Source organism: Leucoraja erinacea, chromosome 10, assembly GCF_028641065.1.
Source record: "Leucoraja erinacea ecotype New England chromosome 10, Leri_hhj_1, whole genome shotgun sequence".
NCBI classification, from domain to species: domain Eukaryota; kingdom Metazoa; phylum Chordata; class Chondrichthyes; order Rajiformes; family Rajidae; genus Leucoraja; species Leucoraja erinaceus.
In genome coordinates, this window is record NC_073386.1 from 34,914,061 (window position 1) to 34,935,755 (window position 21,695).

A 21,695-nucleotide genomic window follows, 5' to 3' on the forward strand; every position below is an offset into this window, starting at 1 on the left:
CTGTATTATTAATGCAATGTTACAAATATTGGTGTGATTATTTAATATACACATTAACCAATAATGAATACTTACATTTCCATCTCTGTCTGGTGAACCACTGTATGGAAAGAGAGAACATTGTATTTTTAAGCAAAAAGTGCCATATTCAAAATAGAATTATTGATGTTTGATGTTATAATATTAGTATATATCAACATATATAGTAGTAGATACTGACAGTTTGCTGGCTTCTGAGGGTTTAGGAAAAACTAGATATTTGGGCATTCATTATGTGGAAAAGTTGCAGTATAGACACCTCCACATCTTCGCTTTGAACAAAGTGTTATTGTAATTACTTGCATTTGACTTTGGCCAACTGTCTTTGAACAAAGAAACATGGGAACGAGGAACTGTTGTGATATGGATTGCTATAGTTTCCACCTGCAAGAAGTCCATCTATACGGTGCATTTAAAGTAATGCTATGTACCTCGCAGGAACTCAGACAGAGGAAAATTTGGTCAAGGAGAAGGTTTTGGGAAATACCTGGGACAAGCAAGGTACATAGATAGAATTGCCACGGGGTGTGGCAGCTGAGAGCATAGTTGCTAATTGCTGAGACTTGATGGGTAAGATCATAGTCAGGGAGCGTGGTCTCATCAAGCTGAACGACAATAGAACAGGACGGTGTGGTCAACCATGTCAAAGGATAGATAGCAGGCAATGAGGGGTAGAATGTCTCTGTTGTCCCCAGCAGCTGCAAGGATGGAAACCTAATTTAAACAAGGAACTCTGGGCAAAAGTTGCATTAATTTGGAAGTTACATTATAATTAACTCTGGAGCAGAAAGAAAGGAGGAAGATTAGGTAATAGTGTGGGTTCGCAGGGGGATTAATTTTTAACACCTTCCAATAAACTCGAGATAAACAAACTTTCATCAAATGTTGTGCCTGCCTACCATGTGATTTTACTGTGAACAATTTTATGAAACTTCAGTCAGTTCGCAAGTACAAAAAAAGACCGGCACTAGCACTCTTGTGATCTTGCTCCTTTCACACCTCTGTGTCACAGCCATTAAACATCCACAGCAGATGAAAATAATCTGTTCTGGTTGTGCAACATTGGTGTTTAATGGCTCCACATAATTGGAGAAAATGTTGATTAACCTACAGAGACCAAGTGCCAACTGAATTTAAGGAGATGCCAATTGCCAGGCAGTAAAGTACAAGTCGTGTTATTTTCACTGATTTAACATTCATGCCCTACTTATTTTAGCCCAAATTTTGTTTGATTTTCGCAGCTGGATTCAAGGTGACAGTCAATGATTACTTGTTAAATTCAATCACAAAAACAACATAAACTCACACATCAGTCCAACCAGTTGTAGGCTGCTCTGAGGAATGCCCGCCCACCACCTCTCCTGACACCAACCTTCCTTGGTGTTAAGGCCAACTACCAAGTCACCAAGGAACTGAAGATTCTGGTTTACACCGAAGATAGACTTTTGTGTCTGTCTTCAATATAAAGTCTTGGTAAACATTCTGCCTCAATCTGCAATTTAGTTAAATTTGACAAAAACAATCATTAAATGAGGACTGGATTTAGAGCCATTGCTAAGACTTGGTCTTGCTCTCATCATAATCACAATCATAATCATAATTTATTAACCAAGTATGTTTTGCAACATTTGAGGAATTTGGTTTGCCATACAGTTCTACCAAAAAAGTACCAAGACACACAATTACATAAAACTTTGAAATAAACATCCACCACAGTAGCTCCTCCACATTCCCCACTGATGGAAGGCATCAGTGGGGCCTAAGCTCCAGCATCAGGGTGGGCGAAACTCCTGCAGCTTGGAGTCCCCGAAGTCGGCCGCTAACCAGGGACTGCGAGCTCTATGATGTTAAAGTCCACAACTCCCGCATGTTGGAGCACTAAAGGCTGTCCCCTGACAAAGGGATAATCCGCTCCAAGATGTTAAAGTTTGCAGGCTCTGCGTTGGAACTCTAGAAGTCCCAGCAAGTGGCCGCCAACTCCACGATGTTAGGCCGCAGTGTGGACGGAGATACAACATGGAAAAAGTCGCATCTCCGTCGAGATAAGAGATAAAAACGTTTCCCCCTACCCCCCACCAACACAAAACTAAAGATAAACAGTGTGGAAACAGGCCATTCATCTCAACTCGCCCACACCGGCCAACAATGTGCCAGCTACACTAGTCCAACTTGCTTATAACCATATAATATAACCATATAACAATTACAGCACGGAAACAGGTCATCTCGACCCTTCTAGTCCATGCCGAACACATAATCTCCCCTAGTCCCATATACCTGCGCTCAGACCATAACCCTCCATTCCCTTCCCATCCATATAACTATCCAATTTATTTTTAAATGATAAAAACAAACCTGCCTCCACCACCTTCACTGGAAGCTCATTCCACACAGCCACCACTCTCTGAGTAAAGAAGTTCCCCCTCATATTACCCCTAAACTTCTGTCCCTTAATTCTGAAGTCATGTCCTCTTGTTTGAATCTTCCATATTCTCAAAGGGAAAAGCTTGTCCACATCACCTCTGTCTATCCCTCTCATCATTTTAAAGACCTCTATCAAGTCCCCCCTTAACCTTCTGCGCTCCAGAGAATAAAGACCTAACTTATTCAACCTATCTCTATAACTTAGTTGTTGAAACCCAGGCAACATTCTAGTAAATCTCCTCTGTAAGTCATGTCCCCTTGTTTGAATCTTCCCTACTCTCAGTGAGAAAAGCTTAGGCCGCATTGTGGACGGAGATACGACATGGAAAAAGTTGCATCTCCGTCGAGATAAGAGATAAAAAAAGTTTCCCCCTCCCCCCCACCAATACAAAACTAAAGATAAACAGTGTGGAAACAGGCCCTTCATCCCATGCTTGCTCTTGATCCATATCCCTCCAAACCTGTCCTATCCATGTACCTGTCCAACTGTTTCTTAAATTATGGGATAGTCCCAGCCTCAACTACCTCCTCTGGCAGTTTGTTCCATACACCCACCACCTTCTGTGTGAAAAAGTTACCCCTCGGATTCCTATTAAATCCTTTCCCCTTCACCTTGAACCTATGACCTCTGGTTCTCGATTCCCCAACTCCGGGTAAAAGACTGTGCCCGATCTATTCCTCTGATGCTTTTGTACACCTCTATAAGATCTCCCTTCATCCTCGTACACAGGGAATAGAGACCCAGCCTACTCAACCTCTCTCGAAAGCTCACACCCTCTAGTCCTGGTAACATCCTCGTAAATCCTTTCTGAACCTTTTCAAGCTTGACAATATCTTTAATAACATGGTGCCCAGAACTGAACACAATATTCTAAATGCGGTCTCACCAACGTCTTGTACAACTGTAACATGACCTCCCAACTCCTATACAATACTCTGACTGATGAAGACCACATTGCCAAAAGCCTTTGACCACCTTATCTACCTGCTCTTCTCATTCAAGTGAATATGTGGCTAGCTAACTGAATCTTTCCTTATATGACCAGATTAATATTTTCTAATCTATCACTACTTTAATAATAGAAAATGCTGGAGTAAACAAAAATTAAAATTAAACTCAGCGGGTCAGCAGCATTTGTGGAGGAAACAGATATGCAACATTTTGGGTGGGGATCCTTCTTCAGACTTCTCTCTGCTGTGTTTCTCCAGTAATTTCTGTTGTTCTCAAGCTTTCAACCTGCAATTTTTTGGATCACCATTTTAATAATATCTGCCTTTCTGCTTCTCTTAGCAAAGTTGGTAATTCACATTATACCATATCCACATGTATTTTCCACATATTACACTTGTCTAAATCCATTTGAAACCCTTTGCAATTCTTTTACAAGTCGCAATTCCATCCAATTTCCTGTTATTGGGAAACATAAGAATATTACATTTGATTCCCTCATCTGAATCACAGATGTACATTATGAACAGCTGGAACATAAGTAATGATTCCAGTGGTACCCCGCTGGTCTTTGCTTGCCACAACAAGAAAGTTGTATTTATTCCTATCCTCTGCACTTGGTCTTTTATTTACTTTTCAGTTCATGTGAGTTTTTTTTAATCCCAAACCCATATGCTTGAACCCATATGACCTTCCAAAAATTCAGTTGTTTTCTATGTAGACAGAAGAACTGCAGATAATGGTTTAAACTGAAAACAGACACAAAAAGCTGGAGTCTCAGGATGACAGCCAGCATCTCTGCAGAAAAGGAATAGGTGATGTTTTGTTGGTCGAGAAGAAGTAGCTTTATTGCTTAATCTCTCGGACTTTAGAAGTTATGCATGCACTATATTCGGAGCTGCCTCTGTTAGTATTCCAGGATGCAGATTATCAGGCTCTAGTAATCTATTAGCATTCAATGTAATTAATTTTCTCCATCACTGTTTACTAATATTAATTTCTTTCCATTTCCAATTTTAATTAGATTCTTGGTGCCCCGGCATTTCTGGGAAACATTTGTGACAGTTGTGAAGCCAGAACCAAACTTCCCCTCTCACCTTCAATCTATGTTTGGCCCATGGAGTTCACACTGACCATTGTTCATCTGTTCACACTAGTTCTATGTTATCCCACCTTCACATCCACTCAATAAACATTAAGGGCAATTTAGAGAGCTAATTAACCTACAAACACGAGCCTGGGCCTCTAGCACTGAGGCAATGGCTCTATCAGCTGCACCATTTTACTGTAATTTACAAGGCAGAGACCTCAGGGTGTGGATAGGTATGTGTGACTTGGACGTTGTAGCCTTTACGGATACTTGGCAAAGAGAGGGGTAGATCTGGCAACTTAACATTCAAGGGCACAGGTGCAACAGGCAAGATAAAGTTGGGATAAAAGAGGCAGAGGGTGTTGCTTTATTGGTTATGGAGAATGCCACGCAGTATTTCAAGATGACATTCCTGGTAGATTCACTAAAGACCTCGGCCTCGGCCTATGGGATCTCCCAGTTGCAAACTGTTTCAACCCCTTCCCAACCCAGTATTATGAACTTTGAATTATCTAAGTAACTTCTACTTACACTGCCCTGTCCCTTCCCCCTTGCCCCCTTCCTCTACTGTAGTCATTTTACCAGTTCCACAGTTCTGCACTTTGTTTCCTGCCTGAGATCACACCTGACCAAGCCAACAATAGACCTACAAGGCACCCCCTGCCTGAGATCATTTCTGACCAGCGCTAATTGGTCCTGGTCTTTTCTCACCTCCAGCTCTATAAACTCCCTCACCCCACACCCAACTTTCAGTCTCAAAAAGGGTCTCAACCCGAAAGCCATCCATTATTTTTCTCCAGAGGTGCTGCCTGACCCGCTGTGTACTCCAGCACTTAGTTTCCATCTTATTGACATAAACCAGTATCTGCAGCTCTTTGCTTCTATATTACTGATGCTTCATCCAGTGAGGCTGTATGGATGGAGCAGAGAAAGAAAAAGGGATGATCATGTTGAGATTGTGCTCTAGACTCCATTAGTCAATGGGAATATGCCAGGAGATTGCAGGCAGCTGCATTTAGGGAAGGCAAACTGGGGCAGGACCTTCACTGTTGGGCACTGTGGAGTGTTGATGAGCAGTCATAGAGTCTGGAAACAGGGACTGTGGCCCAAGGTGCCACACCGATCAACATGCCCCACCTACATTACGCCCACCTTCCCGAGCTTGGCACATAACCATCTAAATCTACCCTATCCATGTAGATGTCCAAATGTTTCTTAAATGTTATGATGGTACCAGCCTCAACTATCTCCTCTGGCAGCTTGTTCTATATACCCACCATCCATTGTGTAAAAAAAGTTATCTCTCAGGATCCTATTAAATCTTTGCCCCCTCAACTTAATCCAATGTCCTCCGGTTCTTGATTCCCCTATTCTGGGCAAAAGACTGCATTTACCTGATCTAATCCTCGCATGATTTTGTACACCTCTGTAAGATCAACCATCATCCTCCTGCCCTCCAAGGAATAGAGTCCTAGCCTACTCAACCTCTCCCTACAGCTCAGGCCGTAGTTCTTGCAACATCCTCGTAAATCTTCTATGTACCCTTTCCAGCTTGACAACATCTTTCCTATAACATTGTGACCAAACACTGAACACAATACTCTTAAATGTGGCTTCACCAATGTCTTATAAAACTGTAACTGACCTCCCAACGTTTATATTCAATACTGTGACTGATGAAGGATAATGTGCCAAAAACCGTTTTGACTACTCTACCTACCTGTGATGCCACTTTCAATGAACTATGTACCTCCACTCCTAGATCCCACTACTCTACAACACCCCCCCCCCCCCCCCCAGAGCCTTACCATTCACTGTGTAGGTCCTGCTCCTGTTAGACTTCCGAAAATGTAACACCTCACATTGCTCTGCATTCAATTCCATCAACTGTTCCTCAGCCCACCTGCCCAAATGATCAAGATCCTGCTGCATTTTTTGACAACCATCTTCACTATCTACAATACCACCCACTTTAATGTCATCTGCAAACTTACTCATCATGCCTAATACGTTCTCATCCAAATCAATGATAGTGATGCCAAATTGGCCCAGCACCAAACCCTGAGAGACACACCACTAGTCACAGGCCTTCAGTCTGCAAAACAACCTTCCACCATCACTCTCTGCTTCCTTCCATGAAGCCAATTTTCTACCTATTACATCTTGTAATTAGCTACTCAGTTAACCAATTTGGATGCCGCAAATAATCAATGGGTTTGCCGCTCAAAGCTGCCGCTCCTGCTCTGACTTGACGTTGACTTGCCCAAGCCTGTCCACTGACTTGCCTTTTAAAATGATGATGGCAGGACCATACCTATCACATGAAATACCCATCACTAATAACTTGAGTAAATTGTGTAACAAAGTCCTACCATTCAAAGCACTCCAATGAAACAATGTTCTCGACTTCTGACCATTGATATTTTGTGAGCAGTGCTGAATAAAATACCCATTACCCCTCAGCTTTCATAGGTAAATTAATACATTTTTAAGATAGCTTTGAAGCAGAAAAATAAGGCAAACAACAAAACCACCACCTCTATTTACAATACGATTGCTGAACTTAATGGTAATAGCGTATCAAGAACTCCAATTAGGCTGCCCAGAGACACATTATAATAAGACTGAAGAATACTGGTGAATGTCTTTACAGCTTTTCTCAAATTGACAAGATTCTAGTGATAATTCATTGCTGGGACAAACCCGGCAGTGACACCTTGTTTATCCCACGAGGGATCAACCCAATCTGCCAAAAGACAATTGGTTTAGACCAAATACTTGCGTTGAATCAGTGTCTTTTTCTTTCTTCCGTATACCAAAAGCTTTCCTTGTACGTTTTTTCAATCCTGTTAATTAAACACAAAGAAAGTAAGCTTGACATTAAACGGAAATTAAAAAGATCAATGATAATTTAAACGTCAGATAAATAAGTTTGATTACTTTAGAGATGCAGCATGGAAACAGGCCCTTCGACCCGCTGAGTCTACGCTGACCGCCAATCGTCTGTTCTACACTATTCTATACACTTCCAGGGGCAATTTACATGGGCCAATTAACCTACACACCCAATGTCTTTGGTAAGTGGAAGGAAACTGGAGCACCCGGAGGAAGTTTCCAGGTCACAGGGAGAACGTGCAAACTCCACAAAGACCACACCCAGGGTCAGGATTGAACCGGGGTCTTTGGCACTGTGAGGCAGCAGCTCTACTAGCTGTGCGACTGTGCTGCTCGTTTTATAGTTTGATAACTACCTTCTTCAGAAACTTAAATAGAACTCTTTTTTTAAACTCTACAATATTTCCTTTCGGCTCCCATCTTTTTCCAAGTAACTTCTTCTCGACAGTGAGTGCTGGCACATAAACTGCCCTCACACGAACTCAACGGCCTTTCGTTGGATAATGATTAGCAGGGTAAAACCTGAAAAATTCCCCTCCCTTCCTCCCTCTGTTGATTAAGGCTAAATTTCCTGTGGTGGGCATGGTCCTACTATCATCACTGACATTTTGAATGAGACCTGCAGAAGAGTTAGATTTTTTGCCTTTCTGCCTAGAAAGCAGCCAGAGATGGTTCTTACACACTGTTGAAAATTTAGCTTTAATAACCTGCATTTTCCCATTTCACACTGCATATATGTACTTAATTATTACTTTTGCAAAGGAAAACCAAATAGTGCCTCGCAATTTTGCTTCAAGTGGCTTTATGCAGAGAAAATCTACTGTAGAAATGGGAGGAAACTAATCAAAGGGATGTTTATTTCACTCAACCACGTAGATTAACGCAGAGTTATATGAATGACAAACATTTAATGTAGTTGAAGCATGAAACTTTTGAAAATGACACGTTAACATTGAAAGAAAGCATCTTTCAAATATGTGGAATAAAATCAATAAAAGCAAAAGATACAGGGCAGGCAGCATTAAATTCCATCAACCATTCCTCAGCCCACTTTCCCAAATGATCAAGATCCTGCTGTAATTTATGATAATCATCTTCACTATCTACGATACACCCACTTTAGTGTCATCTGCAAACATACTGAGAATTTCTAGTACATTCTCATCCAAAAAAAGAATGCAAAATGGGTTATATTGTGAAACTACACATTCAATTGCCAACACAAATTGTCAAAAGTAGCTTGGAATTTTAATTTATGAAATATATTTTGTAATGTCACACAGCATAGTGACAGACTAAAAATATCTACCATTCAGCATATGGAATACATACAGGAGAGTTTTTAAAACAGTATTTTAAGGAACTAACCATCTAAGACCATGTTTAATATTTCTAATTTTCCATCACCATGTAATTTCTATCGTTCACATTTTTATTACTCAACTAGACTAAGTGGGACCCGTTGGATCCCAGCTTCACAGGGCTGGTCCCCCAACGCAATATTCCACCTCGCCACCAATTCCAATATTGCTGGCCAGCTTTGGGAGCGCTAGCATGGTGTTGTGGGCCAAAGGGACTGGTTTTCAGAGGGCTAGTATGGACATTGTGGGCCGAATGGATTCTTGGGCTGGCAGCTATACACACACACACACACAAACACACACACGCACACACACACACACACACACACACACACACACACACACACACACACACACACACACACACACACACACACACACACACACACACACACACACACAGTCTCGAAATGTGCGGGACTTTTGAACCAAACACAGTAGGACCTCATAAAGCATTTATACCTTCCAAACACAAGTCAGACCTAATAAAGCTTTGCAGTTTCAAGCACAGACAGGGCTTCATCGTGGTGATTGACATGCAAGAGGATCTCAAGGTTTTTTTAAACACTCATAACCTTTTTTGTATTGATGGGGAAAAACCCTCAGGGCTTGCTCAGCAGAAGAGGACTGTGAGTAAGATGGTCAAAATTCTTAGCGATATATGGTAGCGTTTTTTCTAAAATCAATATACAGCGCAGAAGTGGTCAAAATGAGACTTTTAATTATATAGTTATCAGTTGGTGATACAATGGGTCAATTTGGTTGAGTAAACCTCCTGTCACTAACAATTATTGAGGGATAAAAAATATACAGGGAGGGCAGCATAGTGATGGCTAATGTGAAAAATACATATAGTGTCACTTTGAAAAGAAGCTAATAGTATCAAAAATAGTGTGAGAATTCTAAAAATCAGAAACAGGTGAATAAGACGTTGACAAAGGGGAGAAAATAAAATTTGAAAACAAACTGACAAGAACTTTAAACAGATTGGGAGAGACTGCAATTGATGGAATCAACAAGCAATCTGCTGGAGAAACTCGACAGATTGTGCAGCATCCGTGGGTAAAAAAGAATAGTCGACATTTCAGGTCAAAATCTTGTATCAGGACTGAGAGTAGAAAGAGGGGGGTGGAGATGAGGGGATGAGAGATACTGTACACCTCCTCCTCACTCTCAGTCCTGATGTAGGGCTATGAACTGAAATGTTGACCATTACTTTCCAACCACAGATGCTGCCCGACCTGCTGAGTACCTCCAGCAAACAGTCTGCATGGAGAGGTTTTAAAGGAGCTCCATGTAGTGTTGTCCTCAGAGTGATGATAAGTGTGATGTATGTAATATAATTAGCATATGTTATGTCTGGTGCGAGGGTACACATGCGCTAGGGGAGACTCATGGTGGCGTCCTGCAATAAAGAAGCTTGTTAGTTTACTCCTGTATCTGAGAGTTCTTTTGAGTCAGTTCCAAGTACCCAAAATACACTACAATAGGTGTTCTTGCTTTTCCAGCCTAATAAGTACATACCCTTGCTGTGGGTTGTGCGCATCTGTGACACTAGACACCGTAGGACCTGGATTACTGTCAACACATGGAGCAAAAGCAGCCAGCTGTCAACAATAGTCCAAACTCACTCTGCCAGCCAGAGTGCAGAGCTGAACCATGCATTTCAGCGCTGCATTGCCTGCACTGGCTCATCCAATACCAGTCCTGCAGAGACAGCCTCTGCAGAGTGAACTGTGGAGTGATTCTGAGTGGAAGGCAAAGCTTCATGACAGATTCCCGCATTGTACCACTGACAGTAATGCATATTTCTCTCTGCACATATGTTATAATGACTCTTTTTAAGGCTGATGCCTTGGGCACTCATGTTCCCTCTAACACAATCTGCGCTCTACATCCGGCACCAATGCTCAAGTATTTACAAAGGATAGATTTGCAAAAATAGACACAGGTCCTTTAGAGACATAAACACAAAATTCAGTGGGTAATAAAGAAATTACTAAAACTAAAAAAAACTGCTGGAAATCAGTAATACAACTGAAAACGTATAAAACACTCAGCAGGTCAGAGACCACATTTGCAAAGAGAAATAGCTACATTTCCAGGTCGAAGACTATTTATCAGAATTACCAATAATCTGAAATCTCAACAGAAATCAATCTCTTGGAAGAATTACAATTTTTGTAATTTAACTCGCCATAAATTTTAAGTGCAATAATTGCATTGGTGTCCAAGGAGATTTCAGAACCCTCGCTCTGGGGGATGAGTGAGATCTGTAGAGCTTACCTTAGTTAGGCTAATGACTCAGCGGGGCTGCTCTGATCGTACATACTGTAATTGTGCTGCAGTGAACAGATAGGAACAGCATGATATCAGGTACAACTGACATCAAACTTAGTAGTATCTGTATTGACATGTAAAATTAAGCTTGTTGGATTACTTTCCAGGATATAGAGATTCCAGATTTAGAAGTCATGCTGGCACTGAGACATCCGAGATTAATTTTGCTCCAGAGTTTAATTCACATGTGATGTGTGCAAAGATATTAGTCATCAGAATAAAACATATTCACTATCAGGTTTTCTATCATAAACCCACTCTGGCTTTTTTTAAATCGTTGCACCTCTGATTCATTCACTGCTCTAAAGTAAGTATTACATATTGGAGATATAATATTTTAATCACTTTACTGTCTAAACTCAAAGGTACAATCATTCCAATTTTTCTATTTCTTTCTGCAATACTGTCTACCCTCAGGGCACTTCAATCAACTTCCTGAAGTTCACCTGTCCTCATGCCTTTCTCCACGGTAAAGGAGAAATACATATCTGACAGGAACAGGCATGTCCTGAATTATCATATATTCATAGCAAAAGGATTTGAGTATAGGAGCAGGGAGGTTCTACTGCAGTTGTACAGGGTCTTGGTGAGACCACACCTGGAGTATTGCGTATAGTTTTGGTCTCCTAATCTGAGGAAAGACATTCTTGCCATAGAGGGAGTACAGAGAAGGTTCACCAGACTGATTCCTGGGATGTCAGGACTTTCATATGAAGAGAGACTGGATAGACTCGGTTTGTACTCGCTAGAATTTAGAAAATTGAGGGGGAATCTTATAGAAACTTACAAAATTCTTAAGGGGTTGGACAGGCTAGATGCAGGAAGATTGTTCCCGATGTTGGGGAAGTCCAGAACAAAGGGTCACAGTTTAAGGATAAGATGGAAATCTTTTAGGACCGAGATGAGGAAAACATTTTTCACACAGAGAGTGGTGAATCTCTGGAATTCTCTCCCGCAGAAGGTAGTTGAGGCCAGTTCATTGGCTATATTTAAGAGGGAGTTAGATGTGGCCCTTGTGGCTAAAGGGATCAGGGGGTATGGAGAGAAGGCAGGTACAGGATACTGAGTTGGATGATCAGTCATGATCATATTGAATGGCGGTGCAGGCTCGAAGGACGGAATGGCCAACTCCTGCACCTATTTTCTATGTTTCTATGTTTCTATCATCAAACTTTGAAAAATGATTAGCCCACTCTCCGGACATTCATTTTGCTGCTAACAACATGCTCCAATCAACTTGAGCAAGTTGCTACCAAAGATGGCCTTACCCCATTGTTCCAATGCCCTTAACACTAGTTTGAAGTTAGATAACCATGCTTAATGTGTTCCCAGATTTGTTTCTCAGAAGCTTATGAATGAAAATACACTACTTTTTCCAGGATGTAAACCTTTTTGCTGAGAAATTGGAGCCATTTATGCTCGCTTTTCAAGCGTAAAATGTTAATAGAAATAATTTCTCTGAAACTTTAACATGCTTGTACAATTTTCTGATGACAGCATTGGGAAATTCGATTGCACATTTCTGATTCACCTGAGGCCTGATGTTATGCCCTCAGCATAATTCACACACCAGAGGATCTGGTCAGATACATGATGTAATTTCCTCAATAAATATATCCTATTTTTCTGAGGGATAGGATATAAAAAACACATTTGGATAGTCATGATGTACAAGATGGGCAAGGCCATAAACATTGTCAAAATAGACTTAAGCAAGGCCTTTGATGAAGTTCTACATGGTAGGTAGGCTCTTCTGGAAGGTTAGACTTCATGGGATCATGAGATAGCTAACTGGATACAGAATAGACCATGCAAGGAAACTGAGTTGGTGGAAGGCTATTTATCGGACTGGAGACCTATGACTGGTGGTGTGTCTCAGTGATCGGTACTAGGATAAGGATGGATGAGGATACGGAACTTGGATAAGGCATGGTTAGTAATTTTGCAGATGCATCTATAGTATGTGATATTATAGACAGTGAAGATCGTTATCAAAAATTATTGTAGGGTCTTGATCAGCTGGGTAAATGGACTGAGGAATGGCTAATGGAGTTTAATGCAGATAGGTGTGAGGTTGGGGGGCCAAACCAGGGCAGGACCTTCATAGTGAATAGGTAATGTGGTAAAGCAGAGGGATCTAAGAGTACAGGTACAAAGCTCCCTGAAAGAGACATCACTGATAGATAGGGTGATAAAGAAGGCTTGTGGTACATCGGCCTTAAACAGTCAGAGTACTGAATATAGAAGTTGGAAGGTTATATTACAGTTGTACAAGACAGTGGTGAGGCTGCATTTGGAGTTTTGAGCAGTTTTGGTCACCCTGCTATAAGGAGGATGTCATTAAGCTGGAAAGAGAAGATTCACGAGGATCTTGCCAGGACTCAAGTGCCTGAACTATATGGAAAGGTTGGGCAGGCTAGGACTTCATTTCTCTGGAGAACAGGAGGCTCAAGGGTGATCTCTAGAGAGCATGGGAATAGATAGGGTGAATGCACAGTCTTTTACCCAGCATAAGGAAATTAAGCACTAGAGGACATAGGATTAAGGTGAGAAGGTAAAGATTTAAGGAACCTGAGAGAAACTTTTTCACTCAGAGGTTGGTGGCTTTATGGAATGTGTTGCCAGGGGAGGTAATTGAGGTAGGTAAAAAAAAAAACAGCATTTAAAAACTATTGGGCAGGTACATATATATAGGAAAGGTTTGGAGACATATGGTCCAAATGGGACTATCTTAGACGGGCATTTTGATTAGTTTGGATGAATTGGAAGAAAGGCTCTGCTTTCTTGCTCTATGACATAATCAAAAAGACCTTTTCCTTTTAATTTTCTTTCTGAATTGGGAGAGCGGATTATCTATCCTTACACATTTCCTCATCTAATAATATCATGGGGATTACATTTGCCAGATGGAACATGTTTGCGTATTGATTCTCCGTAATCATGTAGGATGACGATGGTGTTCAATCATCTCTCAATTGATGATTGAATCTCATCTCTCAAACCAACATCAATTTGCCAACAGCTGCCACCAAATATAAAGCCACCAAATGACAATTCTGTTTTACAGACTCTTCCTGAAATGACATTGGAATCTTTGGATTCAACTAATCAACAGGCCTGGAAGATATGCAGCAATGGTGATGAAAATATTATCAGCTCAAGATTTCCAAGAGAGATTATGTAAACTAGCACTGCATTTCCCTAGATTAAATAATTCTACACGGTAATTTAAGGGAGTTTCTGAGCAAGGGTTCTCTTTTTATTTTTCTGTTGGTGAGGTTGCTTTGTACAAGGGGACATGCTCATAAAATTAAAATTTACTATCATGCAAAGAAGGGTGTGGCACGTTTGTACATTGTCCCCTTGACCAGCGTGGGTTTACTCCGGGTGCTCCGGTAAGCTCTCACATTCCAAAGATGTATAGGTTTGCAGGTTAATTGGCTTGGTAAAATTGTTCCTAGTATGTGTAGGATAGTGTTAGTGTCAGGGGATCACTGGTCAGCGCGGATGCGGTGGGCCGAAGGACCTGTTTCCAGGCTGTATCTCTAAACTAAACTAAACAATGGATGGTGGAACTCTGGTACGTTTTCTCTACAAATAGCAGTTGATGCTAATTTAATTAATAACCTTAAATCTGAGACGTGTATTTTATTTAGCATCGCTATGATGTTAAAGGACCTGTAGTTTAAGGTAGCAAATAGAGATGGGGTATAGATGTAACCTCATCTCATGGGCCTGTCTCAGTGGCCTGTTTTTACTCCTACAGTCAATGTGTCTCCAATGTGGAGATGTGTAGGAAGGAACTGCAGATGCTGGTTTAAACCGAAGATATGCGCAAAAAGCTGAAGTAACTCAACGGGGCAGGTAGCATCTCTGGTGAGAAGGAGTGCGTGACGTTTTGTGTCGAGGCCCTTCTTCAAACACAGTCTGACGAAGGGTCACCCATTCCTTCTCTCCAGAGATGTTGCCTGTCCCGCTGAGTTACTCCAGTTTTTTGAGTCTCTCTCCAATGTGGAGTGTTTAGTCACTGCTCACCGCAATGAAAAGAGGTGCATGCAGCACTTACCTTATCAAAATGTGCTGCATTTGACACAAAAGATGGTGGAGGTGCAGATGTCAGGGTCTTTCCACAAAAAGCAGTAGATACTCACTTAATTCATAAATTTGAAATGATAATCAACAGTTTTTTACAAGCCAATGGTATGGTCGGATTATTGAGACAAACTGGAAGGACAGTCAGATTTTGATCAGTAATGAAGGTATTATATGGTTGAACGGAGTCGAGGGGATGAATGGCCTACTGCTGCTAAAATCATATCAGATGCAGCCGAGAGGTCCGATGATCTACTTCAACTGGAATAATGGACATATGCTAATTCTACCAAGATGCCGAATAAACAAAAGTGGACAGAAAAAAGGAATGCAATTTAAGCATGATCTTTTCAATAGAAACTCCACATTGCTGATGGAATTCATAAACAAGCTGCACGATAGGACATAGAACGGTGCACCACAGAAACAGGCTCCTCTGCCCACAATGTTTGTGCTGAACATAATGTCTAAATGAACTGATCTCATCTGCCTGCAAATGATCCATATTCCCTGCACTTCCATGTTCCTATTTAAAAGCCTCTAAATGTGACTATTGTATCTGCCTCCACTACCACCCCTGACATTGCGTTCCAGGCCCCCGTCATCCTCTGTATAAAACCTGCCCCACATATTTCCATTTAACTTTTCCCCTCTCACCTTACAGCTATGCCCTCCTGGACATTTCCATCCTGGGAATATGGTGTTGACTGTCTACCCTTTCTATGCCTCTTCAACCTCTGACATTCCAGAGAAAACAATCCAAGTCTATCCAACCTCTACCTGCAGTTGAAACCCTTTAATTTAGGCAGCATTCTCGTAAATCTCCTCTGCACCCTCTCCAAAGCCTCCACATCTTTCCTGTTATGGGGCAACCAGAACTGTGCATAATAATCTAAATGTGGCCTAACTAAAATCCTATAGACATGCATTCCTGACTCTTATATTCAATGTTCCTAGCAAAGAAGGCAAGCATACCATATGCCTTCTCTACCACCCTACCTACTTGTGCTGCCACCTTTAGTGAGCTATGAACTTGGACTTTAAGAACCCGCTGCACATCAATGCTGTTGGGGTCTTGCCAGTAACTGTATAATCTCTCCTTTCATTCAACCTCCCAAAGTGCAACACCTCACACTTGCTCTGGTTAAACTGCGTTTGCTATTTCTCCACACATTTCTGCAGCTGATATATATCCCGCTGTATCTTCTGGCAACCTTCCCCACTGTCTACAACTCCTTCAATTTTGGTATTGTCAGCAAACTACTCTCCAATCCATCTACAGCAACAACCAGGCCATTCACATCAACCTGTGACATGGGTGGTCAAAATATGAAATGTATTAAATCATAATGAAATACCACAGGATTCAAAATGGGCCTACCTTTGATCCTTTTGAGCTAATTTGTGATCAAAATCAACCAATTTTAGACCAAAACTTAATACTTTCAAATTTAAAAAAAAAAAGGAAAAAAAAAAAAAAACATATAAGACATATGTCTGATTTCTGATTTCTCACTTACTGATTTCAAAGCTGCCTTACAAAATGTCGGCACCTAACCCATCACGTGGCCTATAGTTCATGCCAGGGTCATTGTAATCATGTTGTTTGAATTAATAAAAAATATCATGACGAGTGCAAAAAAAAACTCGTTATAGCGCTATAAATAGCATTGACAACGGGAGAGACTACAGAATGAGATATCACTAAAATAGATGAGCAAATTAGATATTTATTTCATGATTGTAACTTCTATTCATTATTAAGTATTTCAAAGGAAACCTTAAACACAAAATATAAACAATAAAAAAAAGAAACAATGAATATAAAAACGGTTCACATGTGACACATTACACACGTAACCAAAAGGGCATCACTGCTCACGTTCTGCTCCAAAAAATTGGGACATCAGAAAACCATCTAATCGGGTGATAAATGAGAAAAATCATAAGCATAATCAAAATTTGGCTTATATAGAGTTATTTAATTGCAAAATTAATATAATCTTTCAGGTATAAATTAGCCTGAGTATTTGATGAAATTCTGCTTGAAAAATGTCACCAAAAAAGACAAGAAAACACAGGGACATATCTCACATTTTTCTTTGTAAAAACAGATTTATTTATTTTTGCTTCATTTAATTATTTTGGCTATACACCATGATCTATACTACTTAAAATACAGGATATGAAACAATGGGAATATTACATAAAAAACAGGAAAATAACCTGGAAATTTGGAGACCTTCAGTTTAACAATTGAGTGTGTATTTACGGAAACACCCATATATAGATATCACAAATAGCAGATGTCCCAGAACAAATCCCTGCAGAACTTCACTGGTCACAGACTTCCAGCTACCTTCCACCACAACCCTCCGTGTGTCAGTTCCAAATCCATATGACAAAGTCATCCCGAATGCTATACATCTTAATCTTCTGGATCAGCCTACCATGTGGGACTTTAAAAACCTTACTAAAATCCATACACACAATATCTACCTTCATCAATCTCCTTTGTCACCTCCTCACCCAATCAAGTTCTTGAGACACAACCTGCCACACACAAACCATGCTGGCTATCCCAAATTACCCCATTCTCTTCCAAAATGCTATCTTGAAAAATTAAGAATTACATTGAAAAAGGATCATTTTCGCAATTGAATATTTTGGTAATGTCACTAATACCAAAAAAAATTGATTTTTTTTGTCTCAATGTGTAAAACTTGCAGTTTCACCTACTGGACAACAATCGTACAAGGTAGATCACTCATGCATTGCAGAACCCCTCTGAATTGTGGAAAAGGAACAAGTGATTAATTCCACCATAACACTGTTACATGGAAATATTTTAACTACTTTTTACTTAATTCTAAAATATCGGAATGTTTAATTAAACAAACACACATTTATTTATTACATTACAGATGGCATAGAAAAGACACTAACTATGCAATGGTTCAGCTCAGTTTGCCTTGGCCTACGCGATCTCCCGATTGGCAAACACTTTAACCCCCCCATCCCATTCCCACACTGACTTTTATATCCTGGGCCTCCTCCATTGTCAGAGTGAGGCCAAATGCAAATTGGAGGAACAGCATCTCACATTTCGCTTGGGCAACTTACAGTCCAGCAGTATGAATATTGATTTCTCTAATATCAAATGACCCTTGCATCCCCTCTGTCTCCGTCCCTCCCCCACCCTGTTCATTGTACTAGTTTCACTGACCTTTGGTGAGTTTCATTGTCATGTCAGTATCACCTAGCCCCCAGCCAACAATGGACCATCTTTACTTTTTTTGCACATCTTTCATTAATTTGCCTATCTCTCTCTCTATATCACCGTATATATCTCTTGTTTCCCTTTCCCCTGACTCTCAGTCTGAAGAAGGATCTCGACCCGAAACCAATTCCTTTTCTCCAGAGATGCTGCTTGACCCGCTGAGTTACTCCAGCATTTTGTCTGTCAATGGTTCATCTTATTGGACTAACAGAGCAGTTTATTATCCCTCTATTGAAAGCTCATTTTTTTTCCCTCACACAATATTTTCTATATTAGTTAATTTGATTTTAATTTTAAGCAGGGAAAAGCCTCTTTTCCACATCAGGCCATTGACAGTGGTGCTGTCTTTAGTGAAAATCTCATTATAGGACATACACAATGGTGGGGGGGGGGGGGGGGGGGGGGAGGGAGGCAGAGGTGAGATAGGAAAGGTGTAAAGGGGGGAGGGGGAGATGGGAAAGGTGGGAAGAAGGGGTAAGTGAGGGTTGGGATTGGAAGAGCAGGAAAGGGGGGGAAAGAGGGAGGGGGAGGGGTAGAGAGAGGGGAGATGACGGATGAAGGGAGAGGGTAGGAAGGAGGGGGAGAAAAGAGGGGGAGCTGGTGGGAAATGAGGGAAGAAATGGGAGGGGGAGAAGGAGGGGAAAGGGGGAGAGGGAAGATAGGGGGAGAGTAGAGGAGGGGGAAAATAGAGGGGAGAGGGGGAAGGCAAAATATAGGGGGGAAGGGGGGAGAGGGAGTGGGAGTGGAAGAAGGGGATAGGGGAGGGGGGGAGAGGGGAGGGGTGGAGGGGAGGGGGAGGAGGGGTGAGGGTGGGGGAGAAGGGGAAAGCACATTTAGTAATGAAAGAGGACATCTCAGATGGTCTCGTATGGATAGTCGTATCTAGGGAGTAGTTGCGGCGGAGGGAGAAATTGAGAGCAGTGGGGGCAGTGTCTTTGCAAGAGGCAGAGTAGGAGGAAGTGTAGACGAGATAACTGTGGGAGTCGATAGGTTTGTAGTAGATGGCAGTCGATAGTCTGTTGCTGTGATGGAGACAGTGAGAACAAGAAAGAGGAGCGAGGTAGTCAGAGATAGTCCAAGTGAATTTGAGGGCAGTATGGAAGTTAGTGGTAAAGTTAATGAAATCAAGGAGATTTGTCGGGGCGAGAGGCAGTTGTTGACATAATGGAGAAAGAGTTGGGGGGCTGGTGTCAATGTATGCGTGGAACAAATACTGTTCAACATAACTGACAAAGGGACCGGCATAGCTGGGCCCATGTGGGTGCCCATGGTTACACCTTTATAACGGAGAAAGTGAGAGGAGTCAAATAACAAGTTGTTGAGGGTGAGGCCAAGATCCACAAGGCAAGGGAGGGTGTTAGTAGAGGGAAATTGGTTGGGTCTCTGTCTAAAGGGAGAACAGAAGGGGGGAGGGCTGAAAACAGAAAGACATTAAGGGTTGAAGGGTGTGTGAGGTGTCACAGATGTGGTCTGGAAGGCAGTGGACAAGGGAGGGATTAGATGGAATCACGGTACATGGGTAGGACAGGTCTAGAGGGATATCGGCCAAACGCGGGCGGGTGGGACTAATGTAGCTGGGACACGTTGATCGGTGAGGGCAAGTTGGACCAAAGGGTCTGCTTCCACGCTGTATCACTCTAAGGTATTTTGAAAATGAGTTCTATGGGCAGGAACAGGCAGAACCAGAGGGTCTGTTTGTAGATTTTGGGAAGGAGAAAGAGGTATGAGGAGGTGTCCGAGTGTTGGCACCTGGTCTCAGCATGGTAGAGGTCAGCCTGCTAAACCTCACTGAACCATGCAGAGATGGCCATTAAATTTCAAACATTCAAACTGCCCTTATACAGAGGATTCGGGGACCTTCATTTCTGTTATTCCACTGTGGCTATGGTGACTTTGATCTGGCATTTTGTTGGTTCACATGCTTGATCAATGGTGTTTTATCATTAATGTTTTATTATTATTAATGTTTAGTGTTTTCTGAGTCATTCGTAACTGTCACTGTATGTCATGTTGTTACTTGTGGGCGGAGCACCAAGGCAACTTCCTTGTATGTGAATACTTGGCCAATAAACTTACTTACTTACTTACTATTCTTAAAGGAAACTAAGCTGAAACTAAGCAGGCCTAATTAAAAAGTAATCTCATAGGTTGCATCCTTTTCACTACTTCAAATTAACACAATCAGATGGTTCAAATTCATATAACATGTATGATTTTAGACAGCTAGCAAACAGAACATAGGAGGCATGAAGTAAATGCACCTTATGCAACAGAATATATTATTGCCACACAAGCCTGATTGTCTGCACAAATGGCATATAAATATCCTGTACATTACTGCAAGTATCACCTCGCTACATACTTACACAGCTTCTAATTCATTGTGAGACCTATTTGAATATGGAACTACTGGTGCTCTTTGTTTAAATCAGAGGTATGATCTGTAATTAAACTATTCACCGCCCAGACTATTTTCATCCAGAAACGTATTATCACACAGGAATCTCTACAATTTTGAAGTTTTAATAATGCTACTGTTGAAACAGCCTTGTTAAACTTCCCTGTAGGCAATAAATATCCATCAGAATTGGATACATTAAAAAACTGAGGACATCAAGTCTTTCAAGGACCTATAAGGGTCATTTGCTTTTAGTTGCTGCCCAAAGCATAATAGGAAGCAACGCACGACAATAAAAATAATTTGAAATATAAATGCTTGATTTTTCACAGCATGATACAATTGCATTTGAATGAAAACACTTCATTTGCTTACTTCTGGTCGGCAAATTTAGAAGGACGGCTTAAAATATTATAAGAGGCTGAAGCTTACCTTCCATCATGGTGGCAGAATTGCATTCCTCAATCTCGAAAGATCCTGAAAGACACAGGAAAGCAGGGGCCAATTACCACATATAAATTCAACAGGAATTAATGTAGATCAGCATCAACCCCTCGCTATTCTAGATGCCAAAACAGAACGGAAATGGTGCAGGTGTAGGCCATGGATGCCACGGTTGCTGTCAGCTGCAGGATCACAGAATGATGCTGATAAAAAGGCAGGGAGAGGAAGCTGGCTGTGCTCAACACAACTGCTAGTTCAGCCAATTGCTTTTGCTCCATTGCTAATCACATGGTTGCCATTAACTGACACAATACCCCTTGGGAAAAGCCACCTCCCCACCTTTCTCTGGTATTGCACACACATGGACACAAACATTCAAACAG

General features: G+C 41.3%; 1 protein-coding gene across 6 annotated transcripts in view; it reads right to left on the reverse strand.

Moving 5' to 3' along the window:
- Window positions 1-21,695, reverse strand: part of sgip1a (SH3GL interacting endocytic adaptor 1a) — a 100,383-nt gene that overhangs the window by 77,038 nt on the left and 1,650 nt on the right. For 3 of the 6 annotated variants that reach the window (XM_055641950.1, XM_055641949.1, XM_055641946.1), the window contains exons 1-3: window positions 21,301-21,679; window positions 7,285-7,348; window positions 76-100 (exon numbers count right to left, since the gene is read on the reverse strand). In XM_055641950.1, the coding sequence (XP_055497925.1) occupies window positions 76-100; window positions 7,285-7,348; window positions 21,301-21,310 (99 nt within the window). In that variant the 5' untranslated portion in view covers window positions 21,311-21,679. Of the gene's footprint in view, window positions 1-75; window positions 101-7,284; window positions 7,349-21,300; window positions 21,681-21,695 lie in introns of those variants that run through there. The other 3 variants (XM_055641951.1, XM_055641948.1, XM_055641947.1) reach the window with 2 other exon arrangements.